General features: G+C 47.5%; 1 protein-coding gene and 1 long non-coding RNA gene across 2 annotated transcripts in view; one reads left to right on the top strand and one right to left on the bottom strand.

Annotated features, from left to right (window-relative positions):
* LOC309366014 overlaps positions 1–5788 on the top strand; it is a 343316-nt gene extending 337528 nt beyond the window's left edge. Inside the window, exon 3 of the long non-coding RNA XR_014166398.1 lies at positions 5634–5788. This is a non-coding gene — a long non-coding RNA (uncharacterized lncRNA). The remainder of the gene's footprint in view (positions 1–5633) is intronic.
* Positions 1–13339, bottom strand: part of ELP3 (elongator acetyltransferase complex subunit 3) — a 125035-nt gene that overhangs the window by 19086 nt on the left and 92610 nt on the right. Inside the window, exons 13-14 of the mRNA XM_081904108.1 lie at positions 10504–10731; positions 3402–3483 (exon numbers count right to left, since the gene is read on the bottom strand). Of these exons, the coding sequence (XP_081760234.1) occupies positions 3402–3483; positions 10504–10731 (310 nt within the window). The remainder of the gene's footprint in view (positions 1–3401; positions 3484–10503; positions 10732–13339) is intronic.

Genomic DNA, 13339 nt, shown 5'->3' with positions numbered 1-13339 from the left:
CCCAAACAACCGAAGCTGCTTCGGCAAAAGAATGCAGCTTTTAACAAGCACTCAAGGGGGAAAGCCAGCCCCCTTTCCAGCCCAGCACTAAGTGCTAAGTGCCCCCTCTCTCCTCCCACAAGATCCACCAATTCGGCAAATCAGAACGATCACCGGCTGAGAGAGAGAGAACTTCCATCCCTGATGTGTGGCTAAGTTAAGAACTTAAAAGACTTCACGGGGGTCTCTATCACAAAGCCAGCCCACGCAGGTGTCACGCTGGCTCAATATGGGCTCTTAAGCTCTCAAGAGCTTCCTCTTATTTGCTTCTTTTATGGAGCAAATGAGATACAATTACGGAGGATAACCAGTTCTTCGGCATCTCTGAAAGAAGTTGAGAAGAAAAACACAAGTTTCCCAAAAAAAGGGCACTTCGGGAAGACGGTCTCCGAAGTCCAAATGGGAGAAAAAACATTGGCGGGGAAAGATTTACTCCGTTTTCAGCTCCGTTCACGAACAGCTAGTCCAAATGGGCAATGGAGATCCCTCAGCTCGCATCGCGTCTCATCCTTCTCCAACCCGGTGCCCTCCAGGAGTTTTGGAGACCCACCATCCTTGTCTCAGGCTCATGAGAGTGGTAGTCCAAAACATCTGGAGGTCCCCAAGTCGGGGAAGGCGGACCTACAAGCACACAAGAGGAGCCTGCTGGATCAGGCCAATGGCCCACCTAGTCTAGCATCCTTTTTTCACAGTGGCCACCCAGATGCCGCTTGTGGGAAACCCGGAAGCAGGACCCGAGAACAAGAGTACTTTCTCCCTGCCTAAGGTTTTCAGCAACTGTCATGTTCTTGTGTTCTTAACATCTGAGTCCCGATGCATAAAATACAATGATCTGCGGTCCCTCCAATGCTCCCTGCAGATCACCACCCATCCAGCCTACAAATTAAATAGCTGACAATTTGCATTGTTTGTAGCTCGCGCCAAGGAATCCAACAGGCAAAGCAAACTCTCTGCAGGGGAGACCAGCGCCATGCCCCTGGCCAAGCAGATTTGGCTGTTTTTCAAAGGCAGGCTGCAGATGAAGGCTCCGTTCCTCTCTGTATATGCATATGTCTATGTTTGAATCGAGACTTCCGCTCCCGCTGGCCAGCGAGGGAGGCCACGATAATTTCGCTGCTGCGTTGTGAATGCTCAGAAAGGCGGTTTGGAGAAAGGAAGGAAAGAAAAGAAAATGTCCCATGCAACCCTGAAATTAACAAAGCCAGATAATCTCCGCCAGCGCAACCCTGCCTGTATTTTTATTTATGATAAAACCCCACGGAGGAAGTTGAGCGTTTTAGATTGCATTTCCCAGGTAACAGCTGGAAAGCCTCTATTATTTGAAGGCTCTTTGACCAACTCTCTTTCCCTTTTCGTTCTTAGAGCCCAGTTCTGAATCCTGATCGCTTCGGGGAGGAAGAGACACGCAAACGTCTGGTTGGGAATATTGTGTTTGCACAAAGAAGCAGGCAGCTAAAGCAGCCCGCTCAACAGAGCTCACACTGCGGCTGTATGTCCCTGCTCCCCCGACTGGGGAAGAGCAACGTTCCCCTTTTAACATTTCCCTCTGATGCATGCTCAGGTTGGCGATATTAGAACGAGACCCTTGCCAAGCCTATAACCTCACAAGGAGAGAACGGTTACTCAATTTACTCCCGGTTCATTCAGATACAGTCTCAAATTGGCGTCAGCAGAGAAACGAGCCCTTTCGCTTAACAGCTCCTCTCTACTTTCTGTCACGGTGTGCTTTTTAGCCAAACGGAGCGTTCTCATCCCCAATAGAACTCATCGAGCGCAGTGGCCGGGTTAGGAGGGAGGGAGACTCCCTGCTCATTTCGTCTTCAACAAGTGTCACCCCGCAAGTCTGAAACTCAGGGGAAGGATCAGAACACGCCTTTGAGGAAAGCTTCAGGCAACCTCTGGTCGGGATTCTCCAACAGGGGGCCGGTCCACTGTCCCTCAGACCTTGTGGGGGGCCGGACTATATTTTGAAGGGGGGAAAATGAACGAATTCCTATGCCCTACAAATAACCCAGGCATGCATTTTAAATAAAAGGACACGTTCTACTTCTGGGTTTGTTGTGTTCGCAAGCTGAAAAGACGCAACATGAACCTAATGCAACACGAGGTATGACTGTAAGATGTTTTCTGTTCCCTGAAAATTGGGTGGATGTTTGTGTTTGGCAGGGAGGGGCATTACATTCTGGGAGTATTTTCCTGTAGAGCAGTGATGGCCAAAATTGGCCCTCCAGCTGTTTTGGGACTACAATTCCCATTATCCCTGACCACCGGTCCTGTTAGTTAGGGATGATGTAGTCCCAAAACAGCTGGAGGGCCAGGTTTGGCCATCACTGCTGTAGAGGGAAAGGGTACACATCCCAGACACAGGCTAAGTGCCTCAGAGAGAGCTAATCTACACATGTAAAAGGTACAGGGACCCCTGGCCATTAGGTCCAGTCGTGGCTGACTCTGGGGTTGCTGCGTTCATCTCGCTTTACTGGCCGATGGAGCCAGCGTACAGCTTCTGGGTCATGTGGCCAGTATGACGAAGCCGCTTCTGGCGAACCAGAGCAGTGCACGGAAACGCCGTTTACCTTCCCGCTGGAGCGGTACCTATTTATCTACTTGCACTTTGACGTGCTTTCGAACTGCTAGGTTGGCAGGAGCAGGGACTGAGCAACAGGAGCTCACCCCGTTGGGGGGATTCAAACCGCCGACCTTCTGATCGGCAAGTCCTAGGCTCTGTCGTTTAGACCACAGCGCCACCTGGGTAGACTTTCCTAAACAGGAATGTGCCGGACAGTACAGGTTAATGACTGATTTGCACACACCCAATTGGCGATTGACTGAGCATGCGTGCATGGCAGTGACCCGGAAGTGGCTGGAAAAGGGTTCGGAGGGGGTTATGTGTGCTCTGCCGTTGCACGCGATGACCTGGAACGCAGGTCCTGTGCAAATTGAGGGTTGTCTGTACAGCAACAGCACCTGACTGATATCAATAGTGTTCAGAAAATAAAATAATCAAGAGGGAGGTATGAGCCAGGCTTCCTCAACTTCTGCCCTCCAGATGTTTTGGGACTACAACTCCCATGATCCCTAGCTAGGACCAGTGGTCAGGGATGCTGGGAATTGTAGTCTCAAAACATCTGGAGGGCGGAGGTTGAGGAAGCCTGGTACAAGCAGTCTTGGAGAACCCAAAAGTTTACATGAGTAGGAGAAAGTCTTTGGAAAACCTGAGGACGGGCAAGGGAACCATATGGGAGGGAGAAGGAATGGAGTGTGCTGCAAGGGGGAAGTGTTGAGCCAGGGCGCGACACCTCGCACGATTTTGCTGCAGCCGCCCCCCCGCTGTTAAATGTGGGAGGCAAATTTGTCCGGCGTACCTGAAATGACGGCGATCTTCCACGACCCATGCTCTTCCTTCGCGATTCTCTCCGCCTCCTCCATCAGCAGCATCCCAAATCCCTGGAGAAGAGGAAGGAAGACAAGTGAGTGTGTCTTCGAGATTACAAGGCACTTGTAATTTAGGGATTAGCAGGGAGTTTGCTTAAAAAAGCTCTTGCTGGTGGAATGGGGGACGGAGGTCACAGAAGTACTTGCGGGCGTGAAAAAGGCAGAGATGAATTTTAAAAAACCACTCCAAACATTTCTCTTTTGTTTCCCGAGTAATCTAGAGGTGGTTTTGCTGAGACACTCCAGCTTGCAGCGCAGGAAACTGCTGAATGTACAAATGGGAGTTTGGATTAAAAAAATAAAAATCAACAAGGGTTGGATAACCTTCCAAGGGCCACGCCCCCTGGCCCCCAGAACCCTCCCCAGGCCACTCCCTTCCCTGCCCTTAAATTCCCATATTGCTCCTCGCTTGTCTGGATAGGGGACAGAGAAAGGTGTGTGCAGAAACCAGCCTGCGGCGCAGACATAACATTAGCACCTGTGGCTCCGCCCACTTTCACCTCTGGCTCCACCCACCCCTGACATGTGGCCCTTGGGAGGTTGGCCAAAAGTAAATATGGCCCTCAGGTTCGAGAAACATTCCCTGCCCAGCTTCAACCGAGGCAGCTTTGCCCATGGTGCAAGTTTTAACCCGTTTTCAGACTATTAACTTTTTGAAAGTCTTAGGTCATTATTAACAATTCTCGTTGATAATTTTTTCGTTTGAGCCTCTTTTTTTTCTTTTGTTTTGCAAACTGCTTTGAGGTTTCTCCCCCTTTCTCCGTCAAGCCTTGCAAAATAAAAATAAAATAAATGAAAAGGCATCCCGAACGGGACTCGCCGTAAACCTCGCTTTCAGGAGAGTCTGGCGTTTGCAAACTACCGCCTGGGCTGTTTGCACAATTTGGATAGCTTTCTTAAAATCTGGAGGCACTCGGTTCCTGATGCCTTTGCCGCTGCATACACACACACACACACCCTGCAAAAACCGGCCGTGCGAATCGGCCCAGGAAATCCTGCAAGCCGCAGAGGGGGGACGATTTGCAATGCCTGGCTTTGCTTCCCACAAGGCCGGTGGGAGAGGGTTTCTGAAGGGGGTGCAATCCTGCCTCAAACGAAAAAAGGACCCACCTGCAAGGAACAAGAGCATTATTCTCGCACAACAGGGATATCTCTTAAGCTAAACATACCCTTCCCTAGCATGCCGCTTTGGGGAGAAGTGAGTGTGTGTTTATTTGTGTGGGGATTATTCATTTTTAGGGTCCTGATGGCTGCCCCTCTCCCCAATAAACATTCCTTCAGCCCACATTTGTGCGTCACGCGCCCGAGTCTCCATTTCCAATCTATTTCAATTTGTTAGCGCTGGGCTCCAGTCAATTGATTTTCCTCCCCCTTCCACCTTCCACGTGCGTCAACCATTTTTCCGCTCCCGGCTTTTGAAATTTCGCTTTCAGGAGGTAAGCATTCATTTTCTGCTCTCTCTCTCTCTTCTCCATACCGCCCCCCTCAACCTGCAAATTCCATTTTACCACTTCTGCCTTGTTGCCCGGGGACATTACTATCAAACAGAAGTTACATCTTAATGCACATGCAGCTGACGGAGAACGCTTAATTTAAAACAAAATAATTTTTTTATTAAAAAAAAAGACCCACAGGAAGACAATAGCGAAATTAAAACATCAGCCCCGGAGGATTCAGGTGGAAAGGAAACAAGGACCATTCTTCTACTATACCATCTAAAATTATGATTATGAATTTATTTATATCTTGCCTTCCCTGCCTCAGACGCAAGGCAGCTTGCACAAATTAAAACAATGCAGATAAAATGCAGAAAGCATAGAAAAGACTGCAGTCAAAAAAGCAATTGAACTCTAATGGAGTTAAAATAATATAACCCCCCCCCCAAATTTATTAAAATACAGATAATAAAAACAGGGCAGCGCTGTTAAGAGACCTTCCCTTAACGATACAGTCAGTTCCCAAAGGCCTGTCGGAATAAGACTGTCTCCACCTGCCCATTTCAAGTACAGCAAAGAGGGAGCCAGTCTAGCTTCTCTAAGAAGGGAGTTCCAAAGTTCCTTGGAAGAAGCCACCACAGAGAAGGCCCTCTCCCGTGTCGCAGCCAAGCAGATCTGTAAGGGTGGGTGGGACTGGGAAAAAACAATGTTGTCCAGGGTGTCAAGACTGCGGAGAGAATAATTGGGTGCACTCTTCCCACCTTGGATCAAATCTACGCTTCCAGGTGCCATAAGAAAGCTGCAGAGATAGCGCAGGATAGTGCGCACCCTGGAAATGATCTCTTTCAGCTTCTGCCTTCTGTAAGAAGTTACAGGGTTATAAAGACAAGGACTAGCCGCCTGAGAAACAGTTTCTAGCCAAAGGCGATTTTGGTTTTAAACTCATTGTAAGGTAGTCTCTATGGGAGTATGTTGTATTTAATTATGGGGTGTCAGAGTTTTTAGGGGGATAGCTGGGATAGCAGGCTTGTTGGTTTCTGAATGTCTGATGTAGATTTTCAGTTTTATTGTTCTATATAGGACAATGACAATAAAGAGTATTGTATTGTATTGTATTGTATTGTATTGTATTGTATTGTATTGTATTGTATTGTATTGTATTGTATTGTATTGTATTGTATTGTATTGCCTCGGTCCAGTATATCTGAGGGGGCGTCTCCTCCCCCATCGTTCTGCCCGGACACTGAGGTCCAGCTCCGAGGGCCTTCTGGCGGTTCCCTCACTGCGAGAGGCCAAGTTACAGGGTACCAGGCAGAGGGCCTTCTCGGTGGTGGCACCCACCCTGTGGAACACCCTCCCACCAGATGTCCAAGTGATAAACATCTACCTGACATTCAGAAGACATCTGAAGGCAGCCCTGTTCAGGGAAGTTTTTAATGTGTGACATTTCAGTGTATCTTTTATCTTTGTTGGAAGCCGTCCAGAGTGGCTGGGGAAACTCAGCCAGATGGGCGGGGTGCAAATAATAAATTATTATTATTATTATTATTATTATTATTATTATTATTATTATTATTATTATATATTGTATCTCCAGATAAGGCCGGAAGTGACTGGCTCCGTCTAAGACAGCTTCTGGCTGCAGCTCTTTGACCCAGATGAAGTTTCTGAGCCCTTTTTAAACGCAGTGTAAAGATTCTATATGGGAATATATTGTATTTAACAATGGGGTATCAGAGTTTTTAGGGGGCTAACCAGGCTGGGATAGCAGGCTTGTTGGCTTTGAATGTCTTATGTAGATTTCCCCCCTGCCCCCAATTTCATTGTTCTGTATGGGACAATGGCAATAAAGATTATCGCATCGTAAGGTCCCCTCCCTCAAAGCCTGGGCAGGTTCATACGGAAGAATATGGATACAATCATAGAACTGTGGAGTTTGAAGGGGACCCGAGGGTAATCACAATGCCGGAATCACAGCCTGGCCCTAAAAGCTCAAAGCCTGGCCACTGAGGATCATATTCAAGCAGTACCTGTGCTTTGGGATGTTCATTGTGGCATATTAACTCATTTGTGGTCCATATCTGCATTTTAACAATTTTTGAAATATTGTTTTTATTCTATTGGTGTTTGATTCCTTTTTAAACCATTTTATATGGATTCTACCTGGGTTTTTATTTATTTATTTGTGTAACCTGCCTTGAGTCCCCACTGCGGAAAAGGCAGGATATAATGAATATAACAATGATTTTTATCGCTAACATGCTATCCACGTGGGCTCCTTTGGGAGGGAGGGCAGGATGTAAATGAATGAATAAATGAATATCCAACCCTTTCCGGAGCCTAGGAGATACCTGGGGCCACGTCTCAGAGGACAATCTGAGGCTGATTCCTTATGGGGCGCACTGTGCCTTGTGGGTTATGATTATTTGTGGGGTTAGGGTTCTCTGAGTCCCCCCTGCTGCCAATGAGGCAGAGATTGACCCCAGATAATAATAATAATAATAATAATAATAATAATAATAATAATAATTTACTATTTGTACCCCACCCATCGGGCTGAGTTTCCCCAGCCACTCTGGGCAGCTTCCAACAAGGATTAAAAATACAGTGGTACCTCAGGTTACATACGCTTCAGGTTACATACGCTTCAAGTTACACACTCTGCTAACAAAGAAATAGTGCTTCAGGTTAAGAACTTTGCTTCAGGATGAGAACAGAAATTGTGCTCCAGCAGCGCAATGGCAGCAGGAGGCCCCATTAGCTAAAGTGGTGCTTCAGGTTAAGAACAGTTTCAGGTTAAGAACAGACCTCCGGAATGAATTAAGTACTTAACCCGAGGTACCACTGTACATTAAAATGTCACACATTAAAAACGTCCCTGAACAGGGCTGCCTTCAGATGCCTTCTGAATGTCAGGTAGTTGTTTATCTCTTTGACATCTCTTTGGGAGGGCGTTCCACAGGGCAGGTGCCACCACCAAGAAGGCCCTCTGCCTGGTTACCTGTAACTTTGCTTCTCGCAGTGAGGGAACCGCCAGAAGGCCCTCGGAGCTGGACCTCAGTATCCGGGCAGAACGATGGGGGTGGAGGCGCTCCTTCAGGTATACTGGACCGAGGCTGTTTGGGGCTTTCAAGGTCTGCACCAACACTTTGTGCTCTGAAATGTACAGGGAGTCAGTGTAGGTATTTCAAGACCAGTGCTATGTTCTCGGTGGCCGCTCCTAGTCTCCAGCCTAGCTGCCCTTGGGTGTTGTGGTGCCGCATCTCTGGAATCTCCACCTAATACATTCACTTGGGTTTTTCCTGGCCTTCGCATGCGCCCAGATCTTGGCTCCAATGTAGTTTCTGCCGCTGAATTTTTTTATCTGCCCTGCTTTTAAATTGCTTTATTTCTCTGTTCGCACGTGTCCTCTCTTCTTTGAAAAACAGTAAGATTTTTATCGCCCACTGCTCCCAAGGGCTGAAAAGTGTTGTTAAAAGGAATCTGGTGTAAAATAAATAACTGGAAGCTAGTGAAGACCTGAATCCTGAAAAAGGCCAATTAACTACCTAGCTGCCGTGCCGCCATTTCTGAATATTCTTCAAAGACGTATAATGCATTGCGCAAGAATGTAAGGAGAGCCTTTAGCTGGATCAGGCCTATGGCCCAGCTGGCCCAGCATCCTGTTCTCACAGTGGCCACCCAGCTGCACATGGGAATACAGCAGGCAGGATTCGAAGACAAGAGCAGCTCTCTCCCCTCCTGTGGTTTCCAGCAATTAGCATACAGAAACACTGCTGCTTCAGGTACCTGAAGTCGAGCTTGTCAAAGACTCTAAGACACACTGGGCAATAGGTATTTGTTGTTTAGTCGTGTCCGCCTCTTCGTGACCCCCTGGACCAGAGCACGCCAGGCCCTCCTGTCTTCCACTGCCTCCCGCAGTTTGGTCAAACTCATGCTGGTAGCTTCGAGAACACTGTCCCACCATCTCGTCCTCTGTCGTCCCCTTCTCCTTGTGCCCTCCATCTTTCCCAACATCAGGGTCGTTTCCAGGGAGTCTTCTCTTCTCATGAGGTGGCCAAAGTCTTGGAGCCTCAGCTTCAGGATCTGTCCTTCCAGTGAGCACTCAGGGCTGATTTCCTTCAGAATGGAGAGGTTTGATCTTCTTGCAGTCCATGGGACTCTCAAGAGTCTCCTCCAGCACCATAATTCAAAAGCATCTATTCTTTGGCCATCAACCACCTTTATGGTCCAGCTCTCACTTCCATACATCACTACTGCGAAAACCATAGCTTTAACTATACGGACCTATATAACTATATGGATATAGGACACAATATAGAAGTTTAACCTCTGGGAAAAACCTTGGGAAAGCGATTTGAAGTTCACAGCATGTTATTCCTTGAAGGAAAACTACTTGAAAATGATTCACAGGTGGTATTTAACTCCGAGTAGGCTTGCCAAAATGTACAAGACTGAATCAGGTAAGCGCTGGAGATGCAAAGAGGCAGAGGGAACGTTCTTTCATATATGGTGAACTTGTAAAAGGGTAAAAGAGTATTGGGAAACAATCCCTAATGAATTGAAAAAATGTTTTAAAATACTCCCCCCCCCAAAAAAAAAAATCAGAGTCCTTTCTGGTGGAGATAATTCAGACTGAAATTCCCAGGTGTCAAAAAAGGTTATGTTTTTGCTACTACTGCAGCCCGTGTTTTGTTAGCTCAAAAGTGGAAAACAAGCGAGAAGAATGGCAACTTAAGCCGACAGAATATGCAGAGCTTGCAGACTTAACATAGACAAAAAAGAACATACGTTTAGAGAAGATTGGAAAACATTTCTTGAATATACAGTGGTACCTCGGTTTGCAAACTTAATCTGCTCTGGAAGTCCGTTCTTAAACCAAAACCAATCTTAAACTGAGGCGTGCTTTCCCTAATGAGGCCTCCCGCTGCCAGTGCCCTTCCACCGTTTGGATTCCGTTCTTAGACCGAGGTAAGGTTCTCAAACCAAGACACCATTTCTGGTTTTGCGGAGTTTGTAAACCAAAATTGTTCCTAAACTGGACTGTTCTTAAACCGAGGTACCACTGTATGGGAAATAACTGTGTACACCTGAAAAGCTTGGCAGCATTAAGATAAATTCAACAGTGTTAATATGTTTTGATGGATGCAATAAGGCAGGGTTGGCCAACTCCCAAGAGACTGCGATCTACTCACAAAGTTAAAAACTGGCAGTGATTGACCCCTTTTTTGGGGGTTCGGGTCAAAGTTGTTGAGTTTTTCCAGGGAGGAGGTAAAATGTTGAGCTTTTTTAAGGGGAGCCACAGTTGTTCACCTTCTTTGGAGAGGAGCCAGTGATCTACCAGTGATCTACTGCAGATGTCCGGTGATCTACCAGTAGATCACGATCTACCTGTTGGACATGCCTGCAATAAGGGACTACTAATTGGTTTAGTCTTTGTAAAATATGCAGGGATTTATAATACGCAAAATGAACCACGGAAAGAGAAGAAGGGAAGTCACCGATATTTTAAGGATGTTAAAATGAGTACTGTATTTTAAATTGTAAACAGAAAATTAATAATAAAAAGTTATATATATAGGCAGGCTTCAGGTACCTGATGCTGGAATTTCAAGGGGTCACGGCTGCTGACGGGGACCACGCTCCCGTAGACGTGGAGCTCTCGGACAATGGAGACGCCCCCCTTCAGCTCCGCCCGGAACGTCTCCTCCGAGCACTTCCGCAAGCGCAGCAGGCCGATCAGGATGTCCTGCTCAGGGTCTTCATAGGATAGGAAGGTCTCCCAGCCGCCGTTGGCCACGTAGTCTCTCCGGATCAGTTCAACCTGTTCGAAAGAGAGGAAGAGGAGGAGAAAGGCGTGAGAAGCTGACTTAAAAAAATAAAAAATTGAGACAGCAACCATGGGGGTGATCATAATTGCGCAGCCCACGAAGGAGCCCAAAGTCAATTTCACGGCCATGAAGGCAATTGTCTGCGTGGGGCTTTGAGCAGAGCGTTTGTGTGTGTGTGTGTCTGTGTTTGTGTGAAATCGCTTCACGTTCATCCGCCTCGCTGCAGATGGATTTTCAGCAGCATCAGATAAGAGCTGAAGGTGAGATTATTGTATTTTCACACAAGGGAAGCTGGTGTTGGGACTTTAAATGAGAAAGCATTTGTAGAAATCACACACCCAGGCTTCCCAAAGACCCTTGGCAGGTCAGGCGTACAAGGAAAAATGTCCTGAACATTGCAAACATTAAGGGAGAAGGAAAAACAACAACAGAAGGGTCCAGACCATAAGACCCTTCATGGCCTGCCAGGATCACTTACACTCGATCAATCTTGCACAACTCTGTACCCTCCAGATGTTTTGACTGATTGATCTGAATTTATTTCACCTGTTTCTATGCCACTTTCTACTCAGACGAATCCCAAAGCAGCTTACCGTATTTTAATATTTTGTTGGAAGCTGCCCAGAGTGTCTGGGGAAGCCCAGCCAGATGGGCGGGGTATAAATAATAAATTATTCTTATTATTACAATCAATGATCAGCAGCAATATAATGAGACATCCCAAGTACAGCCTAAATCATGGGTTGGCAAACTAAGGCCCGGGGGCCGGATCCGGCCCAACTGCCTTCTGGATCCGGCCTGCAGACGGTCCGGGAATCGCTGTGTGGATAGACGTGGGGATTCTGTTCGTTCGGGCTGCGCCTTTTTCCCCCTGCGCCATTCTATTCCCCCCCCACACACACACACCGCGGCGGCGGCGGCTCCTTCCTCTCTCCTCCTGGCTTGTCTCCGCCCTGCCTAGAGGAGGAAGGGGGCTGGGCTTTGTTGAGCCGCAGTTGGCTGAGCACCATTTTAAGCAGCCCCTCTCCACATGTCAAGTCCTGCAGGGCCCTAGTCTCTTTTGACAAGGGCGTTCCACCAGATCGGGGCCACGGCCGAAAAAGCCCTGGCTCTGGTTGAGGCCAGCCGAACCTCTTATGTCACTGCTCCAGGCTAAACACACCCAACTCCCTCAACTGTTCCTCACAAGGCTTGGTTTCCAGACCTTTGATCCAGTTGGTCTCCACTCTCTGAACACTTTCTAGCTTGTCAAGACCTTTCTTAAACTGCGGCACAGCCTGACCCCCTCTTTTGGCAATCCTCATAGAGCTCTAGCCCAATGGTTGCCATTAATTTGACTCTGAACTGATTTTAGAATGAACTGATTTTAGAATGTATTTCAATTAAATGATTATGATTTTATGTGACCCACGCGACGGTCACCTCCAGACTGGATTATTGTAACTCGCTCTACGTGGGGCTGCCCTTGAGACTGACCCAGAAACTCCAGCGGGTGCAGAATGCCGCGGTGAGACTCCTTACGGGGTCCTCGCTGCGAGATCACATTCACCCGGTGCTATACCAGCTGCACTGGCTCCCGATGGGGTACAGGATCAGGTTTAAGATGCTGGTTTTAACCTTTAAAGCCCTACACGGCCGAGGACCCTTGTACCTACGGGACCGCCTCTCCTGGTATGTCCTACAGAGGAACTTACGGTCTTCAAACAAAAACATCCTGAAGGTACCAGGCCACAGAGAGGTTAGGCTGGCCTCAACTAGGGCCAGGGCCTTTTCACTACTGGCCCCGACTTGGTGGAACGCTCTGTCACAAGAGACTAGGGCCCTGCGGGACATGACATCTTTCCACAGGGCCTGCAAGACAGAGCTGTTCCACCAGGCCTTTGGCCAGGGCACAGCCTGACTCCCTCCTTTGGCAATCTTCACAGAACTTTAGCCTAATGGTTGCCATCAATTTGAGTTGAATTAATTTTAATGAAATGATTTTAGAATGCTGTATTATTTTATTGTTGTTAGCCGCCCTGAGCCCGGCGTCGGCTGGGGAGGGCGGGATATAAATAAATTGTTGTTGTTGTTGTTGTTGTTGTTGTTGTTGTTGTTGTTGTTGTTATTAATCTACTAATATCTGAAGGGCTGTCACGTGGAAGATGGCACAAATTTGTTTTTTCCTGCTCCAGGGGTAGGTGAATGGATTCAAATGACAAGAAAGAAGAACATGACTAAACTTTTGGAAGTACCGTATTTTTCGCTCTGTAAGACGCACCAGACCACAAGACGCACCTAGTTTTTGTAGGAGGAAAACAAGGAAAAAAATATTCTGAGTCTCAGAAGCCAGAACAGCAAGAGGGATCGCTGCACAGTGAAAGCAGCAATCCCTCTTGCTATTCTGGCTTCTGGGATAGCTGCGCAGCCTGCATTCGCTCCAGAGGATGCACACACATTTCCCCTTACTTTTTAGGAGGGGAAAAGTGAGTCTTATAGAGCAAAAAATACGGTACTTTCTGGTGGTAGGAGCTGTTTGGTGGTGGGGACGCACTTTCTCAGGAGGCGGGGGACTCTCCTGCATTGGCGGTTTTTAAGCAGAGGCTGGATGGTCCATCTATC

The sequence above is a fragment of the Podarcis melisellensis genome (genome assembly GCF_964234715.1).
Source record: "Podarcis melisellensis genome assembly, chromosome: 3".
NCBI lineage: Eukaryota > Metazoa > Chordata > Lepidosauria > Squamata > Lacertidae > Podarcis > Podarcis melisellensis.
This window is presented reverse-complemented; position numbering and strand designations above follow the sequence as displayed.